The following is a 16,476-nucleotide window of genomic DNA, read 5'->3' as shown; positions in this document are numbered from 1 at the left end:
TGTGTATCGCCGAGATCACGCTGTTGTGGGAGGATCTGAGACAGCGCCACCCACTGGCCAGCTCCAGACTTTATTACCTACCGGAGGACACACCCAAGGGTAGAACGAAGGAACACGGAGAGGTAAATAATCCGGGATTTGAACCAACACACTTTGTATTTCGTGTGCGTGGATCAGTTGTCTCTGCTAATTTGACTAATTTTAAGACGATCAGAGGTCATATTTAGTATCGTAAATCAGATTATAGAAACCCAAAGACCGTTGTGTAGAAAGAAAAAAAATAACCCCAATGACCAGCACCTGAATGTTCACTAATGATGGATCTTTCACACTCGTACACTATTTTCCAAAAGTATTGGGACTTATGTAATTCTTCCCCAAACAATTTGAAGGCTCTGGATAATGAAGATCTGCTTTTCATGGGATGGAGTGGAAGATCTCCTGCTGTAGAGCTCACCCTTGTAGCTAAATAAGCAGAAATCTCCATAAAATCTTATTATAGAGTTTATTATAACAGGACATAGAGACTAAATAAAGACATGGCAGTCTTATGCTGTGATTAATGGGTGCAGTTCCGTGTTCCATGAGTGAGTTTTCTCTACTTTTACACACACACACACACTGTATTCCCCAGAACTGTGCGGTTATGGTTGTGTTCTCTTTGATCTTTCCCTGGCGATTTGCATGTGTTAAAAGTTTTCCTTTTGAGAAACGGAAGGTTTTCTAACTAAAATCCAGATCCAACCTATGCAAAGTTTGCATCCGCCCATCTCCAGTAGCTTCTAGTGAAACTGATACCGGTGAAATCCGTAGCTTTTGTCGAATATAATCTGTGAACGATTGTGCGTTTCTTTTGTTTGGGTTTTTTTTCATGACAGGATGAAGTCATCAGCGTCTCTAAGAAGGTTGTGGTGCGGGTGGAGCATCTGGTGAAATGGACCTGTCCAGAGCTGCCTCATTGGAAACAGAATGCCACAAAGATCGACGACCTCCACGCATTCAGCGATTCTGCTTGTAAAACAGATCAACAGGAAGTGAAAAGCAAGGGTAAGTCGAGGCCTGGAAGATTCCGATACGTCTGTGCTACATGAATTGCTCGAATATCTGGTTTTTTTTCGTCCTCCAGATGATACTTTAGGAGTTCAGCACAGGGTTAAGGTGCTCAGTTACCCGCAGTACTGTCGCTTTCGGTCCCTGCAGAAACGGATCCAGAGCCAGGCAGGATGGTCCAGTCTACAAGACCCTCACCTGCTGGCTTTGGGTTGGATTAAAATGACCCTCCACAACACTCGGGTCCTGTACTGCAGAGACACGTTCAGCCATCCCAGTCTAGGAACCAACCCGAGTTCAACACCTGAGTTTGGTGAGTGAGAACTTTTGGGTAGAGAATCTGTGAGTCTTCAATAATGCTGGACCTTCTAATCTTCTAACCATCTAATCTCACCTTATACCACAGAATTGTTTAGACAGTTCCTTTGTTTACTAGTGCCAAAGACACACTCGTACACTGTTCCCACAAGTATTGGGACACCCGACTTTACCAGCCATATGTGTTTTTTCTCAAAACCGTCACCACAGAATTGTACAGGATGTCCTTGGATGCCCTAGCATTTATTTTTACTTGAACTAGGAGACCCACATCGCCATCATGACAATGCTCCTGTGCACACAGCCAGCTCCATGAAGATCTCCATTCCATGGGTTCGGAAGTGTATTGAAGATCTCCTACTATAGCGCTCCAGCCCTGTTAAACAGGATGAATGCGAAATCTGACCACACCCTCTTCACTTCAGTACCTGATTTTACATACACACTTTAATAGGAATGGGCACATCTCCACAAAATGTAGAGGAACATCTTCCCAGAAGAGTGGAGGTTGTTATAAGAGCAAATGGGGACTAAATGCCGAATGGGATGTTCAGAAAAGCGCATAGCAATCTTATGGGCAGGTGTCCACAAACTTCTGTTTATAGTGTTTGGTATTGTGGGGAGATGGTGAAATTTCCTTTAAGGAGATGTTTGACACTGGAGACCACTTTTAGGACAGAAGACTGCAAAGTCTTCATCATTAAAACCATTTGCAACAAACTATAGCAGCGACGATTTTTAAATAAATGTCCGCCTCGTTCGTGTGTGTCTCAGGATGTCTGTCTGTAAGCCTGAAGGGACGCCCGCGGAAAAGACGAGGCAGAGACGGCGACGGAACCGAACAGCAAAACCTCAACCATTCTGAGAGAGACAGAACGAAGGCATGCGTTTCGAATTATTTGCACACGACATACACTATAAACATATCGTTATAAACCCATAAACATTATAAATATACATTACAAAGCCACATTCCGATAAGAATTACGCCATAAAATCCATTTTAAAATGGATTCTAACTTTTGGTTCAATATGTGATGGTGCAGGAAATTATCAAGAACAACGTGGAGACGATGGAGGGAAACTGGCTTCCTCATCCCGAGGAGAAGATCTTTCTGGATCAGCTGTATCTCTTCATGGAGCGTCGAGGATCCCCCATCTGCAAGGTTCCCAACCTGGGCTTCAAAAAGAGTGAGTGTTTCCTGGAATCAGGGTTATTTATAGGCTAAAAAAAAACACTATATGGACAAAAGTTTGTGGACACCTGGACAAAACATCCTGTTTCACATTTAGAGCCAGTTTGCTGTTTCAGTAACCTTCATTTTTTCCTAGGAAGATGTTCCACTAGATCTTGAATTGGGCTTTTGGAGATTTGTGGTCATTTCTGATGTAGGTGAGGGGAGAGATGGCTTTAATAGGGGTGGAGCTCTATAGCAGGAGATCCCATGGAGCTGGCTTTTTAAAGAGACATTGTCATGCTGGAACAAGTTTGGGTTTCTTTTAGTTCAAGTAAAGCGACAATTTAATGCTGCGTCCAAAGAGCCGCCATATTTGTGTAAAGAACCACGTACGGCCAGAGAAGTCGGGTGTCCCAATACTTTTGGATATACAGTGGAAATGTCATTTACATGGAAATAAAATGTAATCATGATTTGAAATACGGAAACGTGTGCATGCAGATGGATGTGTATTTACTGTTACTGTTTATACTTTTTGCGTTGTTTTTTCTTTTGAGCGACACGTTCGCGTTCCTCTCATTTATATGTAACAAACTCGTTCCAGCAGCCTTCGTTTTCCTCAAACTGACACTTTGGGTAGATTTCGGATGAAATGTATGCAGCAACGTCGCGTTTTGCGTTTCCATTCCACCCTTCAGCATACGCAGTTCAATTCCGTCTGGACTGCATCTCCTTTAGAACCGACTTCACCGTGCAACAAGACGATGAGCCGAAGTGTCCGTCTGAGCTCTTTAAGCGTTACTCGGAGATCAAAAAGTTGTCTGGCGTGATCCCTACACTGTATTTCCAAAAGTATTGGGACACCTGAACTTTCCTGCTGTATGTGGTTCTTCTCCAAACTGTTACCACAAATCTGAAGGCACTCAATTGTACAGGACGTCTTTAGATGGCGCTATAATAAAATGTTGCGTTTACTTGAACTTGGAAACCCAAACCTGTTCCAGCATGGCGATGCCCCTGTGCACAAAGTGAGCTCCTTGAAGATCTGGTTTACATGCTTTGGAGAGGAAGATCTTGCTGCTATAGAGCTCTGATCTCATCCTCACTGAACACCTTTGTGATGAATGTGAACGCTGACTGCACCCCAGGTCTCCTCACCTACATCAGTACCTGCTTTTCATAACACCCTTGTGGCTGAGAAACAAAAATTTTCATAAGCACACTCCAAAATCTAGAGGAACATCTTCCCAGAAGACTGGAGGGAATTATAAGAGTAAATTGGGACTAAACGTGGAATGTGATGCTCAAAAATCACACACCGTACTTATGACCCAATACTTTTTGCCAATGTATTGTATCATGACCTGCCCAATCGCTGCACCTAAATTCTATTGAACTACTCTGGGATCAACTGGATCACAAGAAAGAACCTCCACCTTGTGAAGAACATCTTCGGCGAGTTTTACAAGAGGCACAGCAAAGTATTTCAGCAGAACGTTTCGGGAAACGAAGTGTCCGGATATTGAGAGCGTGTGAATCTGTTCTTCGTGCTAAGGGAGAATTTTTGTGGAACATCTGATTCTTTTATAGATTTTTTTGGCCAAAGGAAATCCACACTTTGTTGCATAGAAACAAAAGCAACATGCATGTGTCTCTTTTAAAAAAAAAAAACAGAACGTCCACATTAATTGGACACCTGTACTGTTTATTACACGTCATGGTTATTATTATTTTTCCGCAGTCGATCTCTTCTTAATGCACTCGGTGGTCAACAAGCTGGGCGGATATGAAGCGGTAAGTGTTAAATTATGTTTTTTTTGCTCTTTATGTTGAGGTGTGTGGAACCTTTTAAGCTCCATATAGAACAGTGTAATTTTGTCATGATGCCAAAAACTGGATTATAAAGTGATTTTTGGGTATACATAAGATTATAGATTATGTACAATAATAATTATAGTGAATTACTACACTATATGGACAAAAGTATTGGGACACCTGACCTTCCAAGCCATATGTGGTTCTTCCCCAAATGCTAAAGTCGCACAATTGTACAGGGCATGAAATGTTTCCTTTTACATGACCATGCACAATGAACACCCTATTGAACACCTTTGGGACGAATGTGAACGCTGACTGCACCCACAGGCCTTCACACCTTCTCACCTACATCTGTCTGAATGAGACACAAGATTTCTGTCTCCTAGTCTACTTCTATTGTATAATTCTGGACTGTTCTAGATGGTTCTAGATGGTTCACTGAACTTCATTCACGCCAGTTTTATGCTCAGGTGTCCACAAACCTTTGGCCATATAATCATCTATAGTCTGTTTATTATGGTCTGATCATTTAATGGAAATTTTGTCCTTAAAAATGGTTGTCCTGGATCGAAAAATTTGAAAATTCCTTTTTTCTTTCATGTAATTTGCTTTGTTCTTCTTGAATTATATGGAAACTTTTTTTTAATTTTTATTTATATATGTAAAGACAAAATCAAGATGCATTTTTCTCATTCATACAACTGAGCAGCAATGGGGTTAAGGGCCTTGCTTAGGGGCCCAGGAAGGGCGGCTTGGTGTGGCTGGGATTTGAACTCACTACCTTCAGATCAAAGGTCCATTGCCTTAACCACTAAGCTACAACGTCAGCACTACAAAGTAAAACTCTGTTATAAAGCAGACCAGCAGAAGTGAGTTTTACGCTTCTACGCATCGTTCCTCCAGGTGACCTCTCAGCGAATGTGGAAAGTGGTTTACAACGAGCTAGGAGGAAGTCCAGGAAGTACCAGCGCTGCTACGTGTACTAGAAGACATTATGAAAAGTAAGTCAACACGTCAGTGGCACGGCATTCAGTAAAGATCCTCAGCTCACGTGATTGCTTCGTTTGTTTCTGGCATCGCAGGTTGATACTGCCGTACGAGCAGCACATAAAGGGAGGAAACCAACAGCTGAGCAAACCCAAAGCTCCAGCAGGTTCGGCTGGACCCTTCAGAAAGCCTGTACGAGGGAGAGTTCAGAGCGCACAGAGGAAGAACTGCATCGCGGCTGAGGTAAAGTCCTTTCTGTTCTGCAAAATAATACACTCGATGGACAAACCTTTTTTTTTAGTAAAAAACTCTGGAAAGAGTTCAGGTGTGAATAGTGGATTGTGATTGGCTGGAAGGAGTTCAGGTGTGAATAGTGGATTGTGATTGGCTGGAAGGAAGGAGTTCAGGTGTGAATAGTGGATTGTGGTTGGCTGGAAGGAAGGAGTTCAGGTGTGAATAGTGGATTGTGGTTGGCTGGAAGGAAGGAGTTCAGGTGTGAATAGTGGATTGTGATTGGCTGGAAGGAAGGAGTTCAGGTGTGAATAGTGGATTGTGATTGGCTGGAAGGAAGGAGTTCAGGTGTGAATAGTGGATTGTGATTGGCTGGAAGGAAGGAGTTCAGGTGTGAATAGTGGATTGTGATTGGCTGGAAGGAGTTCAGGTGTGAATAGTGGATTGTGATTGGCTGAAAGGAGTTCAGGTGTGAATAGTGGATTGTGATTGGCTGGAAGGAGTTCAGGTGTGAATAGTGGATTGTGATTGGCTGGAAGGAGTTCGTTTGTGAATAGTGGATTGTGATTGGCTGGAAGGAGTTCGTTTGTGAATAGTGGATTGTGATTGGCTGGAAGGAGTTCAGGTGTGAATAGTGGGTGGATTGTGATTGGCTGGAAGGAGTTCAGGTGTGAATAGTGGGTGGATTGTGATTGGCTGGAAGGAGTTCAGGTGTGAATAGTGGGTGGATTGTGATTGGCTGGAAGGAGTTCAGGTGTGAATAGTGGGTGGATTGTGATTGGCTGGAAGGAGTTCAGGTGTGAATAGTGGGTGGATTGTGATTGGCTGGAAGGAGTTCGTTTGTGAATAGTGGCTTGTGATTGGCTGGAAGGAGTTCAAAATGACCGTACTGAGCTCTATGGAGGAGTTTTGCCTGTTGGGTAACTTATATGGTGAAACGAGGGAAACGAGAACTTTTGGAATTGGGTATTGGCGACCCTGAGGCATCAGCGATTGTTTGGAACATTTAATGGCATTTGGCAGAAGCCCTTATCCAGAGCGACTTACAATTGAGCAGGGGAGGGTTAAGGGCCTTGCTCAAGTGTTTAACAGTGTCAGCTTGTTGGTGGTGGGATATAAACTTGTGACCTTCTGATCCCAATTTCAATTGCCTTAACCACTGAGCTCCCACTTCCCTACCAGTTCTCTTTGTGCAGCAATCACACGATTACCATTCTTATAAAAGACTTTACAGACTTGAACCCCTCCCCTGTTTTCGGCAGATCCCAATGGCAAACTTTAATTGGTTCAGAAAACTTTAAAAACTATTTTTTTTAGTTATATATAAACACTTGTGCAAGAGACCAAGTACAAAGAAATGGTGCATGATTCACTTAAGGTTTATTTATATAGCACTTTAAGTCACAAGCAGCTTTTACAGAACTGGGATGTTAATGGAACTGGATGCATTAACTATGATGATGCTGTCATATGCTGTCTTTTGTTTCAGCTTTTCATACCTCCAGAAAGTGTAACACACACACACACACACACACACACTTGCACATAACCAGTTTATCCAGCCTGCGATGCGTCTATAATGACACAGGCATTGTTTAGATTACAGCTAAAATTTCAAACATAAGATATAAACATCAGGTATGCTGTAGCTATACTGATTTTAAAGGGTACCTGGAGAATATTATGAAATGGGCCCCGTATTACGAGGGGCGTTCGAGGCAAACCTGGACTTTTGAGTTTATAAGTCCAGTTTATAACTCAAAAGTCCATCCCTGCTTTTAACTAACGCCTGGAAAAATTTAGAATAGAAAAATTTCAGTACGCCTGAACCGTCCTAGGACATCCTGTTTCCTCACTTCGTCACCAAGGAAGCGGCAGGACGATATCAGGATCATCACTGACGGACGTACGGCCAGCAACACTGGTCTGCTATTACTATACCTGTAACATAAAAAGTCCCAGTTTGACTTGAATGCCCCTCGTAGTATAGAGTAAACCCCGAAACGTCATGAAATGATTTAACGTTCAGGGTCCAGAGGTAGAGTAGAAGTTTGCAGTCGAACAAACAATGGTGGAGATGTACACTTACATTCATTAGACTTGAAAAAACAACATTGAGAATGGCGATACCAAAGTTACTGAGTGTTTTTTTTTGTTTTGTGTTCCGCTTTGTTAGGCATCACCACAAGATGGCGTCGGGGTGCGAAAAAGAGGACGGCCTCCTGGGAAACGAGCCATCAAAGTTTTGGCTCGTGGCAGAGTTGGTAGACCCACATCTCATATTAAAACTTTAAGTGAGAATGTAGGGAGTAAACTTGTCCAGCCAATCGCGGTCACCAAGGAACTTGGGTTGTCTCCAGCACCTGCAGCTTCTACTACAACCACCACCACCAGCCACACACCCCAGCAGCATAAAGCTGAAGAGGATGTGAAGCTTAAGCAGGAGAATGAACCTTCAACTCCTTGCTTATTGTCTGGACAATCTAAGCTGCAGATTGGAGGCTCTCTGGAAGGGTTCAGCCCTACTAAAGGGATGTGTCCGCTCGACTTCTTCAAAGCTCATTTGGGCCTCAGTGGTGCAAGTGGTCTAGAGAGAAGTCAGGAGGCCTCAATCACAAGCCAAGCCAAAGCCAGGAGTCCAGAAACACCAGAGAATTTGCACCACCAGTGTTCTGGGTGTAACTCTGAACATCCATGTTGGACTGGAGGCCCAAGAGAGGGCTTGACTGCCAGACCTCAGCTTCCTCCACTGAAGATCCTCCCATTGGACCTTGATTGTAGTCTTCAGTTATGTCAGTTGATGCACACCCGGCTCGGTGCGTCTCACATGAACACGTTCACCAAGCGTCTTTCGGAAGCATTGGCTCAGGATCTTAGCAAGACCAACGGCCATGCTGTGTCTGTTTCTAAGGACCAGGCTGTCCCTCTCAACCTGAGCAAGAAGCCCACATCTAAGAGGTCCTCAGACGACGCGGATTCCCAGTGGCAAAGAGACTGCGAGGCCAAGCGGCTGAAAATGGAACCCGTCGACCTGCGCCTGAGTCTCAAACAGAGCAGCGGTTCCTCAGGACAAACGTTGGTCCAGGACGAGCCGGCTGATCTGAGTTGTCCACGCAGGGCCAGGGCTGTTCAGGACAGGACTAGCTCAAACGTGACTGGATCTCAGGGTTCCCATTTATCTCCAAAATCTGACCATGATCCTTCCACAGACTCCGTTTTCTCTTTAAGCGTTCCGGCATCAGGTGCCGCTCTGAAATGGCAGGAGAACCATCTGAACCCCGTGGATCTAAAGTTGGGCGAGACCCCGGAGAGAATCGTGATTAATCACAACACAGAATCTTGCCCTAAAGACGAGCAGCTCTCGCATCGTATTCTGTACAAGGATTCCAACACGAGGGATTATAAAGTTCCCTCTCTTTTTTCCAAGCCATCCCAAAGCTGTTGACGTGCAGACATGATGGCATGGGGGGGGGGGGGGGGAATGGTCCAACCTTCTAGTCCTCACGTCTCTCTGTATGTACTGGAAACTTCTCATAGTAACACTGTTCCTTTGCACTTTTATACCATCGTCTAACCAGCAAATCAGAAGGTATCAAAGAAAAAGAGGAGAAATGTTAAATGTTTATTTATAACCTCATATATACCTGTTTTGAGTAGAGCTTGGTTTGCTCTTGTAGCTCATCCATGTCCATGTACCAGTCTGTTGAGATGCTTTTCTGATCACCACAGTTGTAAAGAGTGGTTTGTTTCTCTTCTAGCTCTGGCTGTTGCAGTTCTTCCATTCTGATATTTGATTACGTACAACTGGTCACGTGAAGCTCTTGACCGTCTGCATTATTCCATGGATATGCGCACTGCTGCTACCTGATTTGCCGATTTGTATAATTAGCATTAATAGCAGAGGTAAAGTGTTTCTATTAAAGTGACCAGCTGGACAGTTTTGTTTTGGTTTTTGCCGAGTGTCTCTGTAACACTACACTGTACTCCGTATACGGATCGGGCCTCGAGCAGCCCAGCCAACGAAGGCCATAAAAACGTGACTTGGGGGGGGGGGGGGTATTTCTGTTTTCCTTCTCTACATATCGGTGCTGATATTTTGACGATACAGGAATTGTGATTTATATATTTTTGACTTGCAAACGTCGCAGGTCTGCGTGTTAAACTTAAAGAACCCAGTTCCACAGGAACTCGATGGCTACTGTAGGTTTGATCTTTTTGTTTTCTTTGTCATTTTACAGTCATAAATATGCTATTTTATGCTTTTTAGTTATTATTATTATTATTATATGTAACGTAAACCCTCTGTCCTAGCTTTGTTTTTGTTTTTTTCTCTCGTTTGTTTGTTTTATATATACATTTGTTCTTTTCCTCTGTTAACCAAAAGCTAACCCGTGCTGTAAACATTCTTGCCTTTGCGTTTTGCAGAGTGTCCTGTTTTTTTCGGGGGTTTGTTTAATATAAAACCCGTGCAATTCGTAGGTTTTAAATTTTTAAGGGTCCAGCGAGGGTTTTTTTTTGGGAGGGGGTTTGGGTGATAAGCGCATTGATTTATTTGATCTATTTTATGCATATGTATTTTTTTTTTTTTAAATGCTATAAAGTAGATGAATAAGCAGCTTGTTTTAGTTTATATCCTCTTCCTGAATGAAGATGTTTACAGAGCAGGTGATACAGAGGAGACTTTGGGGGTGCTTCAATAGGTGTGTGGGGATTTTTATGATTTATTTTTTTCTTTTTTTTTTTTTTTTTTTTTACCATAAATTTGATATGTGACATGAATTTTCAAGTTTCAGTTTAATTTTTTTTTATTATTATTATTATTATAAAAGAACACAATTTGTTCTGTATTTTGCATATTGGAAAATGCTTAGATCAGTTTATTTGAATGAAAGAAATGCAAACTTAACTTATTATTCCAAAATCCATGCAGTTGAATCGATATATTAAGCATTTTTTATTTTTTTTTATTGTTTTAACAATTCTTTCTGTCTGTGGACATTGAGCAATAAATAAATGACATTTACTTCTTATTGATTTTCTTAATTTAGCTGTATAAATAATAATAATATGGTGTACATTCAAAGTCTGATTTTTTTTTTTTATCTAAATTTTGCTTCCACTGAATGTTGCTGATTTCATGCCTGCTGGTTTTTAGCTACTTTCAAACCCATGCTGATGAATGTGGATCATCCAGTCTTGTCTCATTTATGTCACAATTCCTAATACACAATATGTACTGTGGACTGTCAACACTCCTTATTTTTCTTTTTTTAATCTTTTACAGAACATATATATGGATATGAACCGGTTACAATGACACAAATTCATTACAACACTGAATATTTATAATAAAAATCTTGTTACTCTCATGTTGTTTGTGTTTATTGCCTGCACTGCGCATGTCTGGCCGCTAGGTGGTGGTGTTCTCATGGTGTTTTTTTTTTTTTTTGGCCTGCATGAGGACACGTTCCTCCATTTTGGAATGAATGTATTTCACTTTTCCATTCAGAAGTGAAAATATATAATCTTTTTGTTGCAAAATGGCTGTCCTTATGGGATTAATACTCATGCAAGGGCTGATTTGTGACTGGTGTTTGAGAAAACGCACAGATGAAGACATTTGAGTTTATAATCACCTCCGTACACTTCTTTGACTTTGCAATGTTTAACAACTTTTTGAATAACTGAGCTGTCAATCAGGTGTGTTTTCAGCTGTTCGGTTGCACAAGTCAAACACACACACACACACACATGCAAATACATGCAGAACAAAGCTGGGGCGGAAATTAGCACATTCCATCACTCCCTGCATGAACACTGTCACACAGGTTCAGCAACAAGCTAAAAAATAACACACACTGGATATAAAATACGTCACAATTCTCACTACACTACAAAAAAATTAAAAATCTTTATATTATTTTCCGTAATGGAGACTTTATCTATTACTACTTAGATTTATTTATATATATATATATATATATATATATATATATATATATATATATATATATATATATATATATATTTATTTATTTATTTATTTTTCTTTACTTTTCAAGTGACCAGATAAATTCTAAAAATTATGGATTTTAGATTAATCATAATTTTATGAAAATAGAAAAAAATGTCAAGCCTGAAATGACAGAAAAATTGTTTTTTAATTGTTTATTATTAAAAATGAGATAAATTGTATTCACAATTTAAAAATTATATCATTGAAATTATATGAATTGATTAAAACTATATATATATATATATATACAAAACTTACAAAAAAAAGTATTTTTTTTTTCTATTGAACTATATATATATATATATATATATATATATATATATATATATATATATATATATAGTTCAATAGAAAAAAAAAAATACTTTTTTTTTGTAAGTTTTGTAACACACCAACAGATGGCAGCACAAGGCTGCACGCACAGTCACAGGAAGCACCGACCTTAATGTGTACATCAGGAGCAGTGCAAGGGTCAGTTTTGAAGGCGATTTTGTGATAAAGTACTTTTTTGTACCACCTCATACATATTCAGGTATGCAGTCAGGTTGAGGTCAGAGCTCTATAGCAGGAGATCTTCCACTCTGACCCATGTAAAGCAGATCTTTGTGCAGCTGGCTTTGTGAACAGGGGCATTTTTATGCTGGAACAGTTTTTATGTTACCTGTTATGTCAGGTTAATGTATCCCGAATGAACCACATATGGCTGAAAAAGTCAGATGTATCAATACTTTTGTCCATATAGTGTATGTATGTATGTACGTGTTTGTATATACACACACTTTATATGTCCCAGTGAAGCAGTAAATGTGTGCACTTAAAGAACCTATATTAAATATTTTCACAGTGTTTACATTAAATCAATACAATAGAATTCATAGAACTTCACAAAAAAAAAAAAAAAAACAATCTGGCAACCGCATGAGTGTTTAAACATAGTTATTATAACTTTAATGAGTGTTTTTCAGTAGAAAGAGACCCGATTCCTGTGATCGCCCTCACATTCCCCTTCACTGCACTCGCTTTAGTGTGCCTGCAGTAAGAGCATGTGTCTCGGCTAATCATTAGCCAAATGCTGTTTGTTTCACTGAAGTTTCATTACAGAACATGAAGAGGTCAAAGAACCAAGGACAATTCCTCCTGAGAGCTACACTACACTACACGACACTACACTATACTACACTACACTACACTATACTACACTACACTACACTATACAACACTACACTACACTACACTACACTATACAACACTACACTACACTACACTACACTATACAACACTACACTACACTACACTATACAACACTACACTATACAACACTACACTACACTACACTATACAACACTACACTACACTATACTATACAACACTACACTATACAACACTACACTACACTATACTATACAACACTACACTATACAACACTACACTACACTACACTATACTATACAACACTACACTATACAACACTACACTACACTACACTATACAACACTACACTACACTACACTACACTATACAACACTACACTACACTATACAACACTACACTACACTATACAACACTACACTACACTATACTACACTACACTACACTATACAACACTACACTACACTATACAACACTACACTACATTACACTACACTACACGACACTACACTATACTACACTACACTACACTACACTATACTACACTACACTACACTATACAACACTACACTACACTACACTATACAACACTACACTACACTACACTACACTACACTATACAACACTACACTACACTACACTATACAACACTACACTATACAACACTACACTACACTACACTATACAACACTACACTACACTATACTATACAACACTACACTATACAACACTACACTACACTATACTATACAACACTACACTATACAACACTACACTACACTACACTATACAACACTACACTACACTACACTATACAACACTACACTACACTATACTACACTACACTACACTATACAACACTACACTACACTATACAACACTACACTATACAACACTACACTACACTACACTACTCTATACAACACTACACTACACTACACTATACAACACTACACTACACTACACTACTCTATACAACACTACACTACACTATACAACACTACACTACTCTATACAACACTACACTACAGTACTCTACACAACACTACACTACACTACACTATACAACACTACACTACAGTACACTACACTACACAACACTATACAACACTACACTATACAACACTACACTATACAACACTACACTACACTACTCTATACAACACTACACTACACTTCACTATACAACACTACACTACACTACTCTATACAACACTACACTACACTACTCTATACAACACTACACTACACTACACTATACAACACTACACTACACTATACAACACTACACTACACTATACAACACTACACTACACTACACTATACAACACTACAATACACAACACTACACTACACTAAACTATACAAGACTACACTACACTACACTATACAACACTACACTACACTATACAACACTACACTACACTATACAACACTACAATATACAACACTACACTACACTACACTATACAACACTACACTACACTACACTATACAACACTACACTATACAACACTACACTACACGACACTATACAACACTACACTACACTACACTATACAACACTACACTACACTATACAACACTACACTACACTATACAACACTACACTACACTATACTATACAACACTACACTATACAACACTACACTACACTATACTATACAACACTACACTATACAACACTACACTACACTACACTAGACTATACAACACTACACTATACAACACTACACTACACGACACTATACAACACTACACTATACAACACTACACTACACTATACAACACTACACTATACAACACTACACTACACTACAATATACAACACTAAACTACACTACACTATACAACACTACACTACACTAAACTACACTATACAACACTACACTACACTACACTACACAACACTATACAACACTACACTATACAACACTATACAACACTACACTATACAACACTATACAACACTACACTACACAACACTACACTACACTATACAAAACTACACTACACTACACAACACTATACAACACTAAACTACTCTACACTACACTATACAACACTACACTACACAACACTACACTACACTATACAAAACTACACTACACTACACAACACTACACAACACTATACAACACTAAACTACTCTACACTACACTATACAACACTAAACTACTCTACACTACACTATACAACACTACACTACACAACACTACACTACACTATACAAAACTACACTACACTACACATCACTATACAACACTAAACTACTCTACACTACACTATACAACACTAAACTACTCTACACTACACTATACAACACTACACTACACAACACTACACTACACTATACAAAACTACACTACACTACACAACACTATACAACACTAAACTACTCTACACTACACTATACAACACTAAACTACTCTACACTACACTATACAACACTACACTACACTGTGAACCCAATCCCCATTAAAAAAAAGCAACACTTAGCGAACTTAGCAAACAGCCACATGCTGTTGTTCTTTCAGTTGCTCGCTAGGTTTGTAAGCTAGCTAGCTTGTGCTAATTCACAACTGTTTCTAGTGTAAACGTAGTAACTGTAGTTTGACTTTTTGTTTTGAGTAGGTCTTAAAATGAGTTATATTCATATCAATTCAAGTCAAATTAAAAGCAAAAAATTCATTAAACTCTAAACTAAATATTAAGAGTATATTGTTATTTTGCAAAGCACTCGGGCACTTTGACTTTCTGTTGTGAGTGTTTGCTCATCACATATCCACCGAAAACCTTCACAAACGACAAGAACCGAGTGAGAGGGATGATTTAATGCTAAGCTACTTAATTGGCAGTAAAGCATCAGGAGAAGATTATTGCTGGATGAAGCCGAACGCGTTGAGGAGGTGGAGTGTACGATTGTAGGTCACTGCTGTGGAGGCAGGGTTCTCTATCCATAGGGTCATGCACTGATCACTGTGGATTAGCGTATGTTTATCTGTGTGAGCATGCAGGCTTTTCTTTTTTATCAGACTAACTACTTGATTCCATAAAGATATGGTGTACATGGATTGAAGAGAAAGATCTTGCTGGTATAAAGCTCAGCTGACTGCAGCCCATGGCATAACTGTAAGATTTTAGACCTGGAAAATATTCACCAATGTTACAAATTTCAGCTCAAATTGCAATTGGTTTCAAAAATCACAATAGTTTCTTCCAGTACTTTCCATTGCTCCAGAGAAAGATTAGTCTTAACTCTGTTGGGTTTCTGTGTATGGAGTAGCATGACTCTGTGTTTAGCTGCTGGTGAACAGGAATGATGGGGAGGGAGCCCCCTGCTGGACAAACATTTTAACACCCCTCCAAATAATAATAATTAAAATGAAAAATAAAGGAAAAGTACCAAACGTATTTTTGTGATAGAATTTTTTTTTAAGGTGCAGTTTGTAACTTTCTGCTGCCTCCAAGGAAAAGTGCAAATGCTACATCAGAAGCATCACAAAACATATTCTCCCAAATAGCCCCGCCCACTTCTGTGGTCCCAGCAAATTGCTATTATATGGGTTTACAACTTTGAACAAATTTCTGGGTCAGAACAAGAGAACGTGAACAGAAGTGTGAAGCAAAGTGACAGGATTTTATATCGCAGAAGGCACAGATGTAAACACACTTCAGTCTTTCGTCCTCATTGCTAAAACCCAGTTTGATATTCACAACCAGTGCACG

The 16,476-nt window shown here is 39.7% G+C and overlaps 2 protein-coding genes and 1 long non-coding RNA gene across 3 annotated transcripts in view; 2 read left to right on the top strand and 1 right to left on the bottom strand.

The window, feature by feature from the left end:
• LOC310738883 (uncharacterized protein) overlaps nt 1–10,951 on the top strand; it is a 14,532-nt gene extending 3,581 nt beyond the window's left edge. Inside the window, exons 2-10 of the mRNA XM_083564339.1 lie at nt 1–122; nt 879–1,047; nt 1,127–1,363; nt 2,143–2,249; nt 2,415–2,559; nt 4,288–4,340; nt 5,268–5,365; nt 5,447–5,594; nt 7,759–10,951. The exon at nt 1–122 is cut by the window's left edge and continues 139 nt beyond it. Of these exons, the coding sequence (XP_083420465.1) occupies nt 1–122; nt 879–1,047; nt 1,127–1,363; nt 2,143–2,249; nt 2,415–2,559; nt 4,288–4,340; nt 5,268–5,365; nt 5,447–5,594; nt 7,759–9,027 (2,348 nt within the window). The 3' untranslated portion in view covers nt 9,028–10,951. The remainder of the gene's footprint in view (nt 123–878; nt 1,048–1,126; nt 1,364–2,142; nt 2,250–2,414; nt 2,560–4,287; nt 4,341–5,267; nt 5,366–5,446; nt 5,595–7,758) is intronic.
• Nucleotides 1–16,476, top strand: part of uimc1 (ubiquitin interaction motif containing 1) — a 43,799-nt gene that overhangs the window by 16,808 nt on the left and 10,515 nt on the right. The window lies entirely within an intron of this gene.
• Nucleotides 4,353–4,741, bottom strand: LOC310738968. Its single transcript, XR_014537201.1, has 2 exons — nt 4,635–4,741; nt 4,353–4,578 (listed from the first exon to the last, which is right to left on the bottom strand). It is a non-coding gene; the product is annotated as an uncharacterized lncRNA (long non-coding RNA).

This window comes from Silurus aristotelis (assembly GCF_946808225.1).
Source record: "Silurus aristotelis genome assembly, chromosome: 16".
NCBI classification, from domain to species: Eukaryota; Metazoa; Chordata; class Actinopteri; order Siluriformes; family Siluridae; genus Silurus; species Silurus aristotelis.
Note: the sequence above shows the minus strand (reverse complement) of the source record. Positions and strands in the feature narration are given on the sequence as shown.